General features: G+C 38.9%; 1 protein-coding gene across 3 annotated transcripts in view; it reads right to left on the bottom strand.

The window, feature by feature from the left end:
- Positions 1-1,580: 1,580 nt before the first annotated feature.
- Positions 1,581-19,180, bottom strand: part of LOC100891696 (serine/threonine-protein kinase BRSK2) — a 57,531-nt gene continuing 39,931 nt past the window's right edge. The window contains exons 5-16 of one of the 3 annotated variants that reach the window (XM_003724609.3): positions 17,817-17,967; positions 16,595-16,663; positions 15,808-15,954; positions 14,385-14,419; positions 8,644-8,704; positions 7,919-8,031; positions 7,426-7,526; positions 6,478-6,601; positions 5,807-6,103; positions 5,193-5,322; positions 3,617-3,797; positions 1,581-3,252 (exon numbers count right to left, since the gene is read on the bottom strand). In XM_003724609.3, the coding sequence (XP_003724657.1) occupies positions 2,963-3,252; positions 3,617-3,797; positions 5,193-5,322; positions 5,807-6,103; positions 6,478-6,601; positions 7,426-7,526; positions 7,919-8,031; positions 8,644-8,704; positions 14,385-14,419; positions 15,808-15,954; positions 16,595-16,663; positions 17,817-17,967 (1,699 nt within the window). In that variant the 3' untranslated portion in view covers positions 1,581-2,962. The remainder of the gene's footprint in view (positions 3,253-3,616; positions 3,798-5,192; positions 5,323-5,806; positions 6,104-6,477; positions 6,602-7,425; positions 7,527-7,918; positions 8,032-8,643; positions 8,705-14,384; positions 14,420-15,807; positions 15,955-16,594; positions 16,664-17,816; positions 17,968-19,180) is intronic. The other 2 variants (XM_011668695.2, XM_011668702.2) reach the window with 2 other exon arrangements.

Below are 19,180 nucleotides of genomic sequence, written 5' to 3'. Positions count from 1 at the left end.
TTATGAAAGAAAACAAAACAGCATATAAAACAAAGGAAAACTTAGATAGTAAATAAAAGGCAGTGCCAATAGAAAGAAAATTGCACACAAAGATGAATATTTCACCGGATACATTAATACTGATGATCATAATATAGGAACATGAAAATACAGATGGGGCGCATTTTATTTTAGTATAAGGGTAACGAGTCCCTATTGTAATATAATTATGCAAATATGGGTCCAATTCGACTGATTGGAGCCAGAAGGCTACTATTAATGATAGAGCTCCAGGCAATAAATTCATGGAAAATCAACAGAAATCTAATATAAGTCATAGATTACAATAATATAAATAACAGGGGAAACTCTGTATAATGAGGCCGTCGGGACCAATTTCTGATATGTCGTATCAGAACGTACATAAGATCATTGCACATATGGGACTGCATGTACATGTACCTAAACAATATTGTAATACAGAGTTGTTTCTGCTCTTGTAAAGGCTATTAACATCAATAAATGCAATTTGTTGATCTTTTGGATTAATGAAATGTTGAATCCTATCGGCAAAGGTATTTAATGTATTTTATAAATGTATACAAGGTGAGGGCTGCCATAGAATTACAGGTAAATTGTTTTGGGCCCGTGGCAATATCCTCGTTATAACCGTTACCTCGTTATGGCCGACCTTGCTATACCAAGTTTGCCCTGTATATGCTATTATAGTGTCTGTCAGAGGAGTAACAGCTCTCTGAAACTCCAAATCTAAAGCTTTCAAAATCGGATGTTGTCAACCTAAAAACTAGCTATCAACTTGATGACATCATATTATACGGAGTATGCATATTTACAAGACTTTGCATTAATTAAGCACAGTTCATCGCCTCAGCTATGATAGAGCTGATCGGGACCACATGTTATGTCACCGTAACAGCAGCAAACTTGAACTCTGTTGACCCGTAATTTGGAGTGTGGAAAAAGAGGTTTTCATATACTTTAGTGCAACACTGAAAGGGAAAATATTTGTTACTCCTTTAAATTTGTATTCTACGTCCATTCAGCTCTCCATTGATATAACGTTGTATTTTCATCGGATAGGGTCTATAAGCTCAGTAGTCACAAGGCTAAATAAGAACTTTTAATTCACTGACACGACTGACTATCAAGCCTTTGGCTTTCCAGATAGATTTCTTCATGCCACTTTATTTGCTAAGTTACTATTAAAGGATGTTGAGATAAAAACCTGAATTGAACCTTAGTAGAATGCACTGCGAAAAAAAAAGTGTCTGAAATGCAAAATGCACAATTTCTGCAAACTGTAATTTTATCACATAGAGGTAGAACCACATTGTTAGGATGTGGAGCTAGTAAATACATATACAAACTTGATTAGGCTTAATGTTACCTTACCTTTTATTCAGATGTATCATATAAGGATTTTTAATTCATCAACATCACTAGCTATAATGCCGTTTGCTTTCCTGATATATTTTTTGTGCCACTCTCTTTAGCTGAGGTACCAACAAAAGAGTTCTGGAACCCGTTTCACAAAGCCTTTTTTCAATGACAAATGACACAAATCAGTGACAAAACTGTTGATAACCAATCAGAAGTAAGGATTTCAGTAGCTTATCACAGATACTGTCATTTGTCATTGATGACAAGTTTTGTGAAACAGGCCCCTGGGCAAGATAAGAGGCTAAGTTTACAGGAGGAATGGCAGGATATATAATTGTAGAAGGAGCATGTACTTTGCAGGTGCATAATCACTTTTCATTCATACCCTGTCAAAATTCAGTGTACCAACAATAACCAAAGAAATGGTAACATTCTATTGCATAACATAAAAGCTTATGATTCCATTACCCAAACCCTGACTAAGAGATAAATAAGAATTGCACAGAACAAAATTAAACACAAAATAAGGTTAGCATACTAGGATAAGACGATGGGTGGTATTTCATTTAAGTAAACCCTGCGTTAATATGATAGGTATTGCACACTTTGAAATCTATCACTATTTTCGTTCACCAATAAAAACAAAAATTGAAAGTTTCCCTAATACCTCATACAGTCGTAAACATGGGATTAACAAGTTGTCATTGTTATTGTCAATATCTGAGGAAAGATTATAATTTTCCCCTTCATTTGTTGATGCTGTTTTCAAATCACGGGCAGTATATGGGAATAAGAATTTAACACCAGTCATTTTGCAAAAGAATTGATAAACTGAACTTGTCTTTTGTATTGAAGGATAATAAATAGAGCAATTGAGAAAAGAAATGTAAACAATAATTTTAGTACTTTCAATTTTAGATATCATTTCAAAAAGATTACAATATAGACCAAGTATTCTTCCTTTTAAAATGAAGAAATGTTTTTATACCTGTGTACATGTATATGTAATCTTGAATTCACATTATAAGGATAGTAAATAGCAATACAACTGGATAGATATGGATAGTAATGCAGCAATTTAATCTGAAACTTAATTATGACAATAAAAATGTTCCTACATTTGGTCCATTCTATTGCAAGATAGAGAACATTGAACTTGGATACAGTTGTAACACCACACATTCTATCTGAATAAGAAAAGGGTTAACATTCTTTTAGGAATGATATCTGTCCTCCGTGACTTTGACAGTGAGAAGGTGAATGTGGCAGTTGTTATGTGGCAGAAAAGAGTAATCCTATAGTTCAGCTAGGCAAATACATGTATTTCAATAGGAATAAGTCATCAAAAAGATGCAAAAATGGGAATGGCTACAGAAATAAAGCAGAATATTCCTGTTCTTGCTTTTCTTTTGACTGAGTGCTGTTTGGCCATCCAAACAGAGAGCATCATTTTTTTTAGCAGCATTTGCTAGAGCAAGTATGCTTATAAAACTTGACGTATTACAAAAAATCAAAGGAGCACATTTCTAGCGTTCAACAAAAAGACCAGCAGCAGACACAAAAACGAGTACATGGGATTGCATCAGCAAATGCTATTTGACACTTGACTAGAGGCACGATCCTTGGCAGCGTCGGCCATCAGGCCTTCCCGCGAGACCGATCGGCCGTCCGAGAAGACCTCATCACCGTCGTCTTCGCTGAACGCGGGATTGATGGGGCGGGGCGAGACGGCATAGTCGACACTCGTGGAGGAGGAGCTCCCGGTTGAAGAGGATCGGATTGGACCGGGGAGGGACTCGGTCGAGTTGACGCGGGAGGAGGTGAGACGGGCTTGGATGAGTTCGACAAGACGACGGAATCTCCTGATTGGACCTGAGTAAAGGAAAACCATAAGTAATATAAATCAACCTCTGTATTTAAAGCCACACTTCACTACTTGTAGCTACTTGCTCCCTCTATATAGCAAGCAATTCCTAAGCATTGCCCATTGGTCCCCCATGATCCTCTTTTTCTTATGTTCATTGAGAGCTCAATTGATGAGATAACCACTTGTCAGTGACCTTGCAGGGAGGTCTTATCCCCCTGGCCAAACTAGTGCAGACGGGCATTTAATGTCAAATAACAATGTATGTTTTGATGAAAATATCCTCTAAGAGCATTATGCTATTTTGTTTGTTCCATTTACCAAAATATGTCTGTGTAAATTGACTTTCAAACTTTGACCTTTGACCTTTACCTGAGATGAGAAGGAAGTGTAGGATATGAACCACGTTCTCCTTGGCTGCCTCGCTCCCGTCAGGGGTCAAGATCTCAACCTGAAACTTGATGGGTTTGGCAAAGACGGCACCGCTTCCAGCTCGCTTGAACTCCGCCTTGAAGGATGTGGTCGAGTGCACGCTGTGACTCATGTCTGGAATCTAAGATGGGTGGAAGAAGTTGATCAAAATTAAATGAAACACAAGGAAAATAGAGGTAGTTAAAGGAATAGACCAGTTTTGGAAACGCCCCCCTCTCAAAAAATGAAATGGAAGCTCTTATTACCAATCATGCGAAAGAATACGTTTTGACTAATACGTGAGGACACAAATTTTGCGGAGAAACCACCTACTAATTGATATATTTGGAAAATTATTATATCTATCCAGACTGGGATAGATGTAGTCCCATACATCTTTCTGTGTACAGTGCTTGTAACTTTACCTAGACTGGGCGAAATTTCTTATCATGTTGATGACTTCAGAACCTTGCAGTACACACCAATACTTATATGCTATATGATAAACCTTTTCTGATCGATTCCACACCATTTCTTTCACAATGCAATCGCATGACCAGAACTCAACTTTATCTTTAATTGAATTTCAAGGAATATAGTGAGAGTTGAGTGTATCCAGATGCGTTTCCAGAATATAAGCGTAAACACAAATGGATTACAATACAAACAACCCAACAATTTTCAATCAAATTGGTTAACAGTAATTGATTACTTAATCCATCTTTGATTACTGTCAGACTTCTGAAATTATTTACTTGCAATCATCCAATAAACCAATTACTCAAGCGATCATAAATGACTGTATTCGTAAGGGATAATTGAAAATAGTTCTTCCTTGATTGAACTGAATGGCGACAACATTCTACATAATCAATTACATACACAATTTGTATTCACTGACTGACTATGCAATCATTTTCATGCAATCAACATATAGTCCACTCAGCCAATCACATGCAATGAATGCAGCATTGACTTCCTGAAAGGGATGCTTGAACAAGTTTAATATTGGATGAGTGGACTAATGCATTCAATTTCTTGCAATCAACCAAGCAATCATAAGTGAATGCAGCATTGACTTTCTGAAAGGAAGCTTTAATTAGTACAGCCATGACTAAATTAATGGATTTGTCCTAATGGCTATCTACAGCTCTTCATCATTTAATAATTTTTCATTTCTCATTCAATCTAGACTCACTGTCTAACCTATGCAATCATTTTCATGCAATCAATTCCTCATTCACAAATGATTGCAGCACTGATTTCCTCCCAGGAACACTTGAAATAGGTCCATCCTTGATTGAACTGATAGATTCGTCTCAGACTGCTATGAGAGCTTCTGAAGCACAAAATCCGCATTAGAAGTAATTAATTAATCACTAAATATTCACTCAATCTCCAAATCTTGCAATCAAATGAACATTCACTCAATTTCTAAATCTTGCAATCAAATGAGCATTCACTCAATCTCTAAATATTGCAATCAAATGAGCATTCACTAAAGCAATGAAAACAAAATAATGAAGCAATGACTTACTGTAAGGAATGCTTGAACTAATTCGGCCTTGATTGAACTAAGGGATTTATCCCTGACGGCTATCGATAGCTCCTCATCTACGGCTCGTTCTGCTCCCATAAAACTACTAAACCAAGATTTCTTGGACATTCTGTTGAAAGATAAATGAAATACACGACACAAATTCAGATGATGATATCATAGATATAAGTGCTGTTTACACATATGACATAGCAAGCATCAGCATTATTTTTTAAATGGAATATATGTAATGCAGTTCACATTTTAGTATCTCATAACTCATAACATAAGAACCCACAAACTTTGCATTTCAAGTCAAGTGCTCAAACCACTACACTATGAAACCAATATTAGGCCTATCACCTTTATACAATTATCAGATACGCTAAAATCCATGCATTGGACAATACTGCTTTGATTAGCCTATCTTTTGTTGGTCAAACAGTTTTTGAGCGTCAAGTAACACCTGGCTGGAATGCTCCCCAGGGAGTGGACAAGCCCTATATCCAATGACGGGGGTAATAGTATATCTGTAAAGCGCTTATAGACATTGTATTAAGCGTGATATAAAAGCGGAATATCATTATTATTATTATCTATAGCTGATTTCTTACTCAGGTGAGTTGTCTGGCGTGAGTGAGAGTTCATCCGGTTCCGCTGGTTGCATCTTGCGTCGATGGAACCTCGGCGAGCCCAAGATGGTATTCTTGAGACTATTGAGGCGTGCCCTCCAGGGCGTCGACTGTCCCCCTTGCTGCTGTTGCCCCTGCTGTGAGGTAGCGGTGGGGCTGGCGGGGGGCGTGCTGCCTGACCCGGTGGACACCAGGCTGCTACCGGAGTGCTGTCTGCAGACCTGGCGTGGGCTGTGGGTGGGGGAAGCTAGAGGGCTGCTGGTCACGCTTCTTGATCTACTGGAGGGGGAGAGAGGAGAGATAAATTGCTTTGTTTACCCCCTTTTTGTTACTGACTGCACCTTCACCTGCTGTCACAACACATCCCATCCCAGTATGGCTTGGAAAAGCTGAATTTCTAACACGGTATGCCTTTGAAAATAAGAAGTCTGTACCCTTAACAACGTTTGCACATGCAGCGGCAGTGTAACTGGCAATACGCGGTAAATCTGTACAAAAAAGCGAATACATATTCGCTGCTCGATCATGCAGCCATTCAACGCACGCAATTCGTGAAATCTCAAATTGCGGCACATGATCAAACAAGCTTAAAATTTGGCTTTAGCACAACAAAAAAAAGGAAAAAAAACAGTAGAATATGCATAGATTCTCACCCTGAGTTGTGATGTGACATGGCTCTCCTGGCTGGTGACATGGACCCATCTCTGGTCATATCAAAGGACTTTCTCTCTGATCTTCTCCTGTGATAGGAGTCCACTCTCTTCCTAGGAGGATCAGCTATATAATATACAATTAAAAACATGACACATATAATCACACCATCTTATTGAGTACCACATTAAAATAACATTAGCTCTTATCGTGCCATAATGAATACAGCCCAGAGCCACAGGGCTAATCCCCATTGTGCCAAGCCACAAATCCCCCCTGTGTCAAGTTTATTTTGAGATAATCTGATGGTGGGAAGCACTCAGCACAGTACAATGGGCATGAACAATAACTGCTATTACGAATGCGAGCAAACATGCATGAAGCAGCAAAGCAGTAGCGCGCTCGCGTGTAAAAAGTACTATAGCGGTAGCGTGCATGCAGCCTTATGGCAGGCTATGAGTTAAAGACATATTCTTGACAGTTTTCATGTGTATCAAGTCAAAACTCGGTAACACCGGACCTGGTGGAATTATCATTAAAAAAAATAAGACAAACAAATTTTGCGAGCAGTGCACTCACATGCTAACCTGGAACCTCCTCAAGCTTGTTGTAATTTGCAGAGTAGTGTATTACTTTCAAATTTATCACAGTTATGGAACTAACTTGCAGATAGAAAGGGGGAGGCACCACCAATTTGCACCCCTTAATACACCTGATATTAAAATGCAAACAAGAAAAATCTGCCCCCTTTCCAATTTTCAACCCCAAAAGGTACCTTTTTTTGCCTGTCAGAATTTAGGTGAATTGGTGTAAATTAGAAACTAAATACTTAATATGTTATAACTTTGTTTGTTTGTTGTTCATGGGGGGGGGGGGGGGGGGCTTATAAAATTATTTAGGAACCATGCCCCCTTTGATGAAAACCAGAATCAACACTTGGTCCAACTTACCTGAATCTGATCTTGTTCTGTATTCTAACTCATCTTCAAAGCTTGGTTTTCTTTGTTTTCGATCCAGCAATAATGAGTAGATAACCTTCTCTGAGTTGTGACTGCATCAGCGATAAAAACAAAATGATAATCATTATTAATTAAACATTAACCCTCTATGATCACACACAATTTCCCAACATATTTCACAGCTAAAATTTCCCTACGAAAGTCATAAAAATCAATATCAAAATTGTCATGTTCATGAGATGGATGGGTCGTGTGTTCAGAGAGGAAGATGATGAACCGGATCTGGAAGTGGATAGGATAAGAGGGAACATAAAACCAAGGATTTCATGGAAAGATATGGTAAAGAAAGAAAGAGTCCACTTTTATGTGTCTTTAAGGTAAATACATATTAAACAAATATGTCAAGTAGAATAATTTGATAACAAATATGTTATGATCTTGGTTCCTAGCATAAAAAAGGGGAAACGACAGATTTCGGACTTACTGCGGTGATAACAGATTGCGTAGAAGTTTAGGTCTATCTTTGAAGCACCCTAGTGACGTCATGCTGCCTATAACATCTGGATCTACATCTTCATCACCAAGAATTGGAGGTATCTAAACAAAATCAAGAAGAGTAAGGATGCTTGTAGTAATGATATCAATAATGATAATAATACATCTATGATAATTATCATACATGTTCAATGACAATGACAACGACTACTTATACTGCTGCTACTACTACTACAACACTTCTACTACAACTACTACCACTACTTCTACTACTTCAACGACAATGACTACTACTACAACTAAAACAGTACTACTATTACTACTACCACTACCACTACTCCTATTACTACTACTACTTCTAATGATGATGATGATGATGATAAGAATAATCACATTTGTTATAATAAAGAGAAGACAGAGAAACATTAGAAATTGCCAATATAATATTAACAATGGATAATAATATTAATAATACTAATAATGATAATAATCAAAGCTAATGCACACATAATCACACAAACAAAATATTTATCCTAAAAAATACCAGAAGAATTTGTATGCATGTAAAATGGTCTTCTTCAAGTAGTCCCTTTGATAGAAATTCCTCCTATACTGTAAAAGATTGTCAATCATTGCACACATATCTGCTTTTTAAAAATTTTACCTGAAACTGTCAGTAAAATCATCTGTATCTTTCATATGTTATATACTTACTTTGATATGGTGTTTCTTTGGAATATCTGACTCGGGTTGGTTTTCATTTCTTGTTCCCCTGCTTTATCACGCACAGGGAAATAGAGAGACAAAGAGACAGGGGTGGAAAAGAAAGGAAGCAAAGTTAGAGAAGCAATAAAAAGAGACAATTTGGATGCTGCTTATAAGTATCTGCTTGCATGGTGATGTAGATATACAGCAGGCTTACGGTTGCACCATGTGAGAGAGAGGGGAAGGATTGGGGAGTCCTGAAAAGGACTGTTGGTAATCTTTCTTGAGCTTATAGTTCTAAGGAGAACTATAGCGCCAGTTGGAGAGGATGGGTAGTAGGAGTGGCTAGACGTCCTTTTCAGGACTACCGGTACACACACACTCAAGAAGGAAAGATTACCGACAGTCCTTTTCAAGACTCCCCAATCCTCCCCCTCTCTCTCACATGGTGCAACCGTAAGCCTACTGTATAAAGTGAATTTGGTCTAAGATTTTCACACCTCTTTGGATATTATACTACATAATACCAATTTCGGGATTACGTTAAATGAGACCCCTTTAGTGCGCATGCGCTAATCAGCAATTCGTTAGTCGCGTGTTATTTGAGCGAAAGGACCCCTTTCTGGCTCAAGAAATCAGATTTATTATCCACGCAATCCCCGAAATTCAAAGGTAAAAAACGTTATTAGTTTCACCCTTGACATTTACTGATAACTTTGAGACGCTTATTTTTATAAATCACGCCCTTCTGAAGTGATATTTTATCGATAGAATTGTAATGTCTCAAATGGATAGCAGCACTGCTGCGTTTCCTCCGTCCGCGCTTTCACCCCAGGCACCGCCTGGTAGCGCAGGAGCCACGGGCTCCGACGGAAAGAAAAAATTACCCAACTCCAGTGGCAAAGTCACGGCTGGCAAAGTCAGCAAGAGTGGGCCGGGGAAAGCTAAAAGTAAAACAAAGTCGGACTCGGAGCCAAAGGCAATGAGCGAGAAAAATCAGGAAGTGGAATCAACGGTTCCATTTTCTACTTTTAATAACAGACTTGATAAAATGGAAGCGCTTCTTGCGCGAGTGGTTGAGGCGTTGCCCGCTACTAATGCTACGGCTGTCACCGGCAGCTCACACCCGTCTTCGTCTCGCGGCCCCACCGGGGCTACCGGCGGGGAAGACTATGTGCAACGGCCTCTGTTCGACCACGGGAATGACATACCGCCCACCGGGCTCATGGATTTTTACGGTCTACCCGCGGATGCAACCGAAGCGGGCGCCGTCTCGGAGGAAGAGAATTTTGACTCAGACATGCCTCAACCTGATAACTATGTCATTCCCTCGATCGCCGCAAAATTCGCAATGGCGTCGGATATCGGAGATCCTATTGAGGAGGAGATAGCCCAATCTACTTCATATCTCATGACACACCAATTGGAGGGGAAAGTTCTTGATGAATTTACTGCAAAATACCCAGCTCCAAGCAATTGTCAGATTATAGAGGCACCAAAGGTGAACCCTGTGATATGGGACAATCTACCTCCGATGACAAAAAGCCGTGACTTGAAGTTACAGCGAGTTCAGAAATCACTCACTCATGGCATCAATGCATTTGCCCGCTCCGTTTCTACGGGCGGTATAACTGATACACAGCAAGATGCTTTGGCGTTGATTTGTAACGCTAACTTTGAACTGAACTGCCTGCGAAAAGAGCTCATAAAACCTGACTTGAATGCAAGGTTTACGCATCTGTGCAAACCTACTCTGCCAGCTACTAGACTTTTGTTTGGTGATGATCTTGGAAAGCAGGTGAAGGATCTCAAAGATCAGCAACTGGCAGCGGCCGGTGTAATGAGGGACAAATTCAAAAACCGCTTTGCTTCGCATCCCTATCGGGGACGTGGCTACAATGCACCGGGGCACCGCTGGGGCTCACAGAGCCAATCCCGCGGGTATAGCAGGCCAATGTCAGGATCGCAGGGTGGCCCTTTTTTAGGGTACAGACAGAACAGGAGGGGCAGACAGCCTCCATACACTCAGTCTCAGGCTCCGAACTAGCCTCAAATGCAAGCGCCAGGTGCCCAGAGGGGTCCCATGGGCCAGCAGAGGAGGAAGTAGAACTCCCAAGACCAAGTCACGACAAGGTTAGTGATTCACACTTTGATCTCATTTTTAGCGAAAATGATATGACTAATGCTAGTACTAGTACTAGTAGTGTTCCCCCAGTGGGCGGTCGACTGAGGTATTTTAGGAAAAATTGGCAAGAGCTAACAACAGACCCTATTGTTATTAGGGCTGTCACGGGATACAAGATCGAGTTTGATGTAGAAAAAATTAAAGACTTGCCTGAATTAAAGGCTAAACGCTATAAACGGAGTGTCCAGGATGCTAAGTGCATTCAAGAAGAAATTACTAGCCTCCATCGTAAAAATGTTATTGAGCCCTGTGTACACGAAGAGGGTGAATTCATTTCTAATATTTTTACTACGCCTAAAAGAACTGGAGGTGTACGTCTAATCCTCGATCTTTCAGAATTGAATAAATGCATGATGTATAAGCATTTTAAAATGGATAATATCCACACTGTGCTGGATCTTGTATCCCCTGACAATTTTCTAGCCTCTGTCGACCTCAGAGATGCATATTATACAGTACCGATCCACCAAGAGGATAGGAAATACCTCAAAGTCATTGTCAATGGTCAATGTTGGCAATTCAAAGCACTGCCCAATGGTCTCAGTACAGCACCAAGGCTATTCACAAAATTACTAAAGCCAGTTTTTTCTAAGCTCAGACAAGCTGGTCACATTGTGGTAGGATATTTGGATGACACAATCCTCATTGCAGAAAATGAGGAAAAGCTCAAAGCAGCTGTTAAGGCTACCACTGACATCCCTGCACAACTCGGGTTCATTATTCACCCTGAAAAATCGGTACTTACCCCCACCAAAGAGATAACGTTCCTTGGCTTTGTTCTGAATACAAATACTATGCAAATTAGGCTTCCAGAAAGCAAGGCGCTTGAAGTCGAACGCCTCTGTCAAGAGCTTATTGACACTAAGGAGCCCTCAATAAGGCATGTTGCCAGGGTTATTGGGAAGATCGTTTCAACTTTCCCAGCAGTCCAATATGGCCCTCTCTTCTATCGTACTTTAGAGAGAGACAAAATTGCAGCACTAAAAGCAAACAGAGGTCATTTCGATAGAAAAATGACACTTTCAAATGAAGCCAAGGGTGAGCTTCAATGGTGGGTCGAGCATGTAACGTCTTCATTTGCACCAATAAGAAGACCGAAACCAGACCTTGAGTTGCGCACGGACGCCAGTGGGGCTGGCTGGGGTGCTACTAACCTCCAATCATGCACAGGTGGTAGATGGAATGAAAAAGAATTGCACAAAGCTAGGCATTATGGCATTAACTACCTTGAAACAGTTGCTGCGGGGTTTGGCGTTCAATCCTTCTGTGCTGATATGGAAAATGTGCATGTACTACTCCGTGTTGATAATGTAACCGCAGTATCATACATTAACAATATGGGGGGCTGCAAGTCCGCAGATTGCAATGAGGCAGCCAAACACATTTGGGAATGGTGCATGAGTAGGAACATATGGCTATCAGCTGCCCATTTACCAGGGAAACTAAACACAGAGGCAGACCACATGTCTAGACACTTTAACCACAAGACAGAGTGGATGCTAAATACAGATGCATTCAAAGAAATTGCTCAGCAATTTGGTTCCCCAGAAATAGACCTATTTGCATCAAGATTAAACAAGCAAGTTGACAGATACATCTCATGGCTGCCTGACCCTGGAGCTGAAACAGTTGATGCTTTCACAATCGACTGGAAACCATTAAGTTTCTACACTTTCCCACCCTTCTGCCTCATCGCAAAATGCTTACAAAAGATTAAATGCGATGATGCAACAGGCCTACTAGTAATTCCAAACTGGCCTACCCAACCATGGTTCCCTCTTTTGAAGAGTATGATTATTGGGGAGCCAATGTTCATAGCTAGAAGGCCAAACTTACTAGCACAGCCTATTACAAATGAGCCACACCCGCTTAATAATCAGCTTGATTTGCTTTGTTGCAGGTGCTGCGCCAGCCACTAGAAAGTAAAGGTTTGAGTGCAAGAGCTATCAATGTAATAGCAGCATCGTGGCGAGCATCAACGACAAAGAACTATGCCGTTTACATAAGGAAATGGAAGACATACTGCCATAAAAAAGGCTTGAACTATCTCCAGGCGAGATCCAATGATGTAATTGATTTTTTGTCAGAACTCTTTGAAAGTGAAAGAGCTAGTTATAGTGTTATAAATTCTGCACGCAGCGCCTTGTCTGCATTCCTAGTACTTGAGGATTCGTCATGTACAGTTGGAACTCTTATCCTCTTATTAGTCGTTTTTGTAAAGGAGCTTTTCAATTGCGCCCTCCAGCGCCAAGATATAAGGAGATTTGGGATGTGAACATAGTGTTTAATTATCTACGGAAGTGGGCACCAGCGAATTCGCTCACGTTAAAAACTCTGACTATGAAACTTTGCACACTTATGGCGCTGATATCGGCCCAGCGGGTCCAGTCACTGCACAGCTTGCATCTTGACTACATGAAAATCAAGGGCAGCGAAGTTCTGTTCATTTTTAAGGACCTCCTAAAGCAAACAAAACCGGGGAATGTGAACTTCAACTTGAAAATGAAGGCATATCCACCAGACAGGAGGTTATGTGTACTTAACTACTTGCGGCACTACTTGCGCAGAACGGAGAGCGTCAGGGGACAGGAACGCTATCTGTTCATCAGCTTCAAGAAACCGCACAAACGTGTTACTACGCAGACCATCGCCAGATGGGTGAAGGAAACGTTGACCTCAGCAGGGATCGACACAGACATCTACAAAGCTCATTCTACTAGAGCTGCATCAACTTCAGCAGCAAACAGTTCAAATCTGCCTATCAAGCATATACTAGCCCAGGCGGGCTGGTCTTCTGAACGGACGTTTCGAAACTATTACATGAAACCAGTAGAGAACAGGAACGTCAATTTCACAGGTGCAATCATGGCGTCCTAAAGGATGTCCTAGAATTGGCATCGCCTTTTTAAGGTCAGCTGGTTTACCTTCTTAGCAGCATGCTTTAGCTTGCTATTCTATCAATAATGTATACTTTTGTGTTGAGCACTGGATCGGATGGCCTACTGAGCTTCGAAATCTCATTTAACGTAATCCCGAAATTGGTATTACGTAGTATAATTGAAAGATTAAACGAGAACTCGTTTGAGATTTAATCTCAATTATATAAGTAATATAAAATGAGGGTTTACGTCCCTCCCTTACCCTCCCTAGTGCTGGGTATTGTTATTAATTACAGTTCTCGTTATCTTTCTGCTTGGTTCAGTAGGCACATCCTTGGCTATCTACGAATATTGCTGATTAGCGCATGCGCACTAACGGGGTCTCATTTAACGTAAACCCTCATTTTATATTACTTATATAATTGAGATTAAACCTCAAACGAGTTCTCGTTTAATCTTTCAAATACATGTAGTACCATGTACTCGCATGTTTAAACAAGTATGAATCAAACTTCAATGACAATAAAGAAATTACACGTACATGTATTAGTGTAGCGCACTCATATTAAAGTAAGACAAAGTTTATTGGAATTTAGAATTGCTGAAAGGCTTGTTCCACAATAGAATATATACAAAGACAGGACACTTGAAATTAATAAAGAATGTAACTCAAGTTTGATACTTACAACACATACCAAGGATGCCTCTGAATTTGGGATAGCTGGAGAGAAGAAAAACAGAGAAATTTAATTTATATGAGTACTTAAAAAAAAAAAAATTCACATCGAAACACTTTTTTCACACTTCATGGTGATAAATGAAAATCTCAAAAGTTGGTATTAACATTTCATTCAAATTCAAAAGTTATTTTTATAATATAGTCTAAATTCCATTCTAAACCAAATGCATGTAAGGTACTTAATCCATTAGGATTTAAAATGCAGCCCCTTAGCATTTAAATTAATTGAATTTGTCTATCCCTGTTCACTGACAGCTAAGGTACATTAAAGGCATCGTTTATCAACGTTAAATCTGAGGTACACTGCCCTACGTGTTATCAGTGTCTGTAATATGGTGAAATATTGAAGCCCTAAAAAAAAATCGCGCTTCAAAATGATCGAGAAGTGCCTCAAAAAAGTAAAAATCTTTGAGTGACCGGTTTTACCATACTTGTTTTCCCCAATAGACTGTAGTGTTATCAAAACCGTTTGGCAAACGCAAAATTTGGTTTTGATTTCCATTCATAATTATCTTGATAATCACAGGGGCGATCAGCTTTTAAACGTCACGGGATTCCTGACTGACTAAAAGGTTTATAATTATCATTGCAGCATGAGCTAAATCCAAGATTTTGTTTCAGAATCTGAGAAAAAGATCCCTTTAAATCAATCATTTGATAGCATTCTATAATCTGTGGTTGACATTTGAAAAGAAGTATCTAACACAGTTTTCTCATCAAATAGTCTACTTATGACATCCATTCTACCTCCCTTTCTTTATATGCCTTAATCCTTTGAATAATTCAAGGTTCTTTTATAGATGAGCATGTGTATGAACAAAACTAGGTTGGGTGACTATCTAATCTATGATTATAACATAATTTTATCCGACAAGCTACATCTCGTATGTCTTTATAGATAATTCAAATTACTTTAAATTGGGCAATATTCATTCGAGTGCTTGATAGTGCAATGTACTTTTATTTAATGATTCTTATCTGACATGAAAATCAACTTAATATGGGCAACTTAATTACCTGGATTGGCTATAGAAATCTTGTTTGGATTACCGGTTTATACAGGTATTATGTCACTGTCATATATTCACAGATTCCTGGTGCCTTTTGGACATGTGGCAAACGAGTAACCGTGCAGAGAGAGAGGTGAAGAAAACAACTGGGCCTTGTTTCACCAAACTTGTTATCAATAACAATTTATAATAACTGTTAAAAGCTACTGAAATCGTTGCATCTCATTGGCTGAGAGCATATTTGTCATAGACATTTAGCAATTGTCATTGAAAACAAGTTTCATGAAACAGGGTCCTGAAGTGTTGAGCAACTAAAATTGTGAAACCAAGATCATGGATCAAGGGTTCATTCACACTCACTGTTAATCTCTTATCTGCGTTCACTTCCACCATGCCCCTCAACAGGTTCTGACAATCTGGCGGAACAAAATGTGGAATGTGAAAGACCCCTCGCTTGACCTTCTCTAGAAGATTCCTCAGGTTGTCATCATCAAACGGTAATGCTCCCTTAGAAAATGAAAAGAGATAAATGAAATGATTACTAGATTTGTAAAAAAAATAAAAAATAAAAAGAGAAGAAAGAAGTAAGAAAATAACATTCAGAAGCTAATATGTCAGTGGAAAACGTAATGCATATTTCTACCAAATCCAATATTTTCCTTTCCACCAAATATGACGTTCACACCAAATATGACGTTCATCATCATCAATACTAAAAAGTAAAAATGCCTAATTTCATTGAATTCAAGTTGAGGCTAGGGACTTTTCGTGTCACTGTATTTTGCCACATGTACCTAGGTGAGGAAAGTTGCATCAGGAATGCAAAATATTTGTTGAAAATATCAATTTTATGGCATTGCGACAGATCCATATTTTTAGGACACGGGCCTAGTAAATATCTCCACTACCTTGATTACATATATTACCCGGTAACCCCTTGTCTATGGTTCCTGTGTTAAGTGTATTATGGGAATGAGAAATTCAGTAGTCAATGGGTAAAAAACCCAAAACAATTACGTACCTAATATTACAACTCTTGAAGGACCAGACCAATATTACCAACTGTTATGTCTTTTTTGAATTCCGGATTCGTCTTTTTGTGCCACAACATTTCACCAAAACATTTTTCAATACCCAGTAAACTTACCACTAAAAGGGCATACAGAATCACTCCAGCACTCCAGACATCGGCTTTCCTTCCATCATACTTCTCTCCCTGGTAAGAAATAGAAAAAGTAGAAATTCAAATTATCACAGACAAATCATAACTTAATAATTCATCTTTCTTTAATTTCAATCTTAAATCATTTTGTATTTATATGTATATATACTGAATGTAGGTTTACAGGGCCCTTGTGGAGGCATTTTTGTATAAACTAACAATGCCAGCCTGTACAAAATAAAACTACCAATGAATAAAGAAAGAAAGAAGTTTTAAAATTATAATCTTTCTATATTATCTCTGGGCAACACCATTTGATGTTAAGTAAATATTAAGTAGTTGTTTGTAATTTATATTCTAGGAATTCCTCCACACCACGCATCTATTCATCAATATTACATCTCATCGTGCGTAACATTTGGAAAGCTGCTAATGTACTCGATAGTCTGTTTACTCGATAATTAACTTCATACAGGAAAATGCCTCTGTGTGTCTGTGTGCATATCGGCTGGTGCATGCATGTAGGGTTATGGGACATTGAATAAATATTATCAGTGTGTATATCCTTGATGAGAATGAGGTAGGCTTGTAAGCTGAGCAGCTAAAGTAATTAGAATTATTGATCGTCAGCTCCTGATGACAGATTGTGCATTACTCTGGTTAATATGACAGGAAGGAGGGGGGGGGGGGTGATAGGGAAAGGGTGAAAGTGGTAAGTGAGAAATGGGAAAGTAGGGAAATAGGAGAATAGCGGTAAAGGGGGATACAGAGAGGAAAAGAGAAATAAATAGACAGAGAGGAATAGAAGGATCTAAAGAGAATGAGACCGATGGAGGAAGAGAGATAGACAGACAGAGAGACTACATGTAGTATGAGAGAGGGAGCAGGGTGAGAGAAAGAAAGAGCACCATCATCATCATCTTTGCCATTATAATCATCATTTCATAACCACCATCATAACACTACCACTACTACCACCATCATCATTATTTCATCATCACCATCATCATTATACACATTACCACCACCACCACCATTATCACTAACATCATCAACACAACCACCATTACCACCACCATCACTACCATCACTATCAACACCACCACCACCATCTCTACCACCACCATCACTACTATCATTATCATTATCATCATCACTACCACAAGCACCATCATCACTACCATCATTACTCCTTCTGGATACCTACTCTTATAACTTCCGGACATGCATAATGAGGTGAACCACAGCTCGTCTCGAGGAGGGATGAGTCTAGCTGCAGTGATGCCATCCCAAAGTCTGCCACTCTGATGTTATTCTTATCATCCAGGAGAAGATTCTCTGGTTTCAGATCACGGTGGCTTTAAAAAAATATTTAAAAAAATCAAGATTTACATTGACATATTATTATCATTATTAGACATCTGATATTTTCCAATGTTATTGACAAAATAATGCTTATTAACTTGACATAATAATAATAATAATAATAATAATAATAATTGTATTTATATAGCACTTTTTCCAGAGGATAACAAGGTTCTGTTTCTCCTGAGCTTAAACCAGGAAAAGCCCATTCCTGAAGGCAGTGGGGGTACTGAGGAGGTGTCCTGCCATTTCAAGTAACTTTTGAAGGCGCACTTTACTGTGATGGAGAGCATGGATTGCTATATTTTTTTTTATTCATTGGCTTGACTGGTATTTTTAAAAGTAGTTTTATCATTGCATTAGCAACAATTATACAACTTTGTGGAGCCAAGTGTGAAGCACTTTGTAACACTAACAGCAATGAAAACAAAATATGCTACAATACTCTTTGGATTGGATTTGAATCAATATTGCAAATATGCAATGAGGTATCTTCTTCACCATGATTTTAATTAGATCTTTGAAGTTAAATACCCTCTTGTAATGTGCATAAAACTACATGCACACATACATGTACAGTACATGGTATCCACCAATGTTTAATTCTACAACTGCTACATAAGCTAGGATGTGTATTTACACTATGAACAAGACCTTATTGTACCCATTGTACATTTTTGTGTGCCCAAGCCTAAGGGGACCTAGAAGAATAATAAACTGTTCTCTTTCTACAGTTGTACATTTAGGTTCTTAAGGTTGAACTAATGGACAAACTATGACTATAATGGGTAGTAGACTTTCTACTCTGGTGCAAGGCGGGCACTGGATTTATAGAATGTACACATGCAGTAGTTACTGACAAGAGATAAAAACAGATGAAGACAGGTTCTGAGACAGAAAGGGAGGGAGAGGGTGAGAGATAGATAGATAGAGATAGAGAGAGCGAGTGAGAGAGAAAGTTAGAAAGAGGGAGAGAGAAAGAGTGAGAGAGAGAGAGAGATGGGGGAGGGGGAGGGGGGTACAGACAGATTGAGGGACACAATTAAGACAGAGATTGAAAATACAAATATCGTGTACAGAAGTAACCTCAGGAGTTGGAAGAAGTTGGAAAGAGACAGCAGACATGAAATTATATATATTCATTAAAAGGTATGTAAAAATATGGCCTTTTATGGAAGGATTTCAAATATTGGCTTTGGTTTGATT

The sequence above is a fragment of the Strongylocentrotus purpuratus genome, unplaced genomic scaffold (genome assembly GCF_000002235.5).
Source record: "Strongylocentrotus purpuratus isolate Spur 01 unplaced genomic scaffold, Spur_5.0 spur5_scaffold_18, whole genome shotgun sequence".
Classification (NCBI taxonomy): domain Eukaryota; kingdom Metazoa; phylum Echinodermata; class Echinoidea; order Camarodonta; family Strongylocentrotidae; genus Strongylocentrotus; species Strongylocentrotus purpuratus.
Note: the sequence above shows the minus strand (reverse complement) of the source record. Positions and strands in the feature narration are given on the sequence as shown.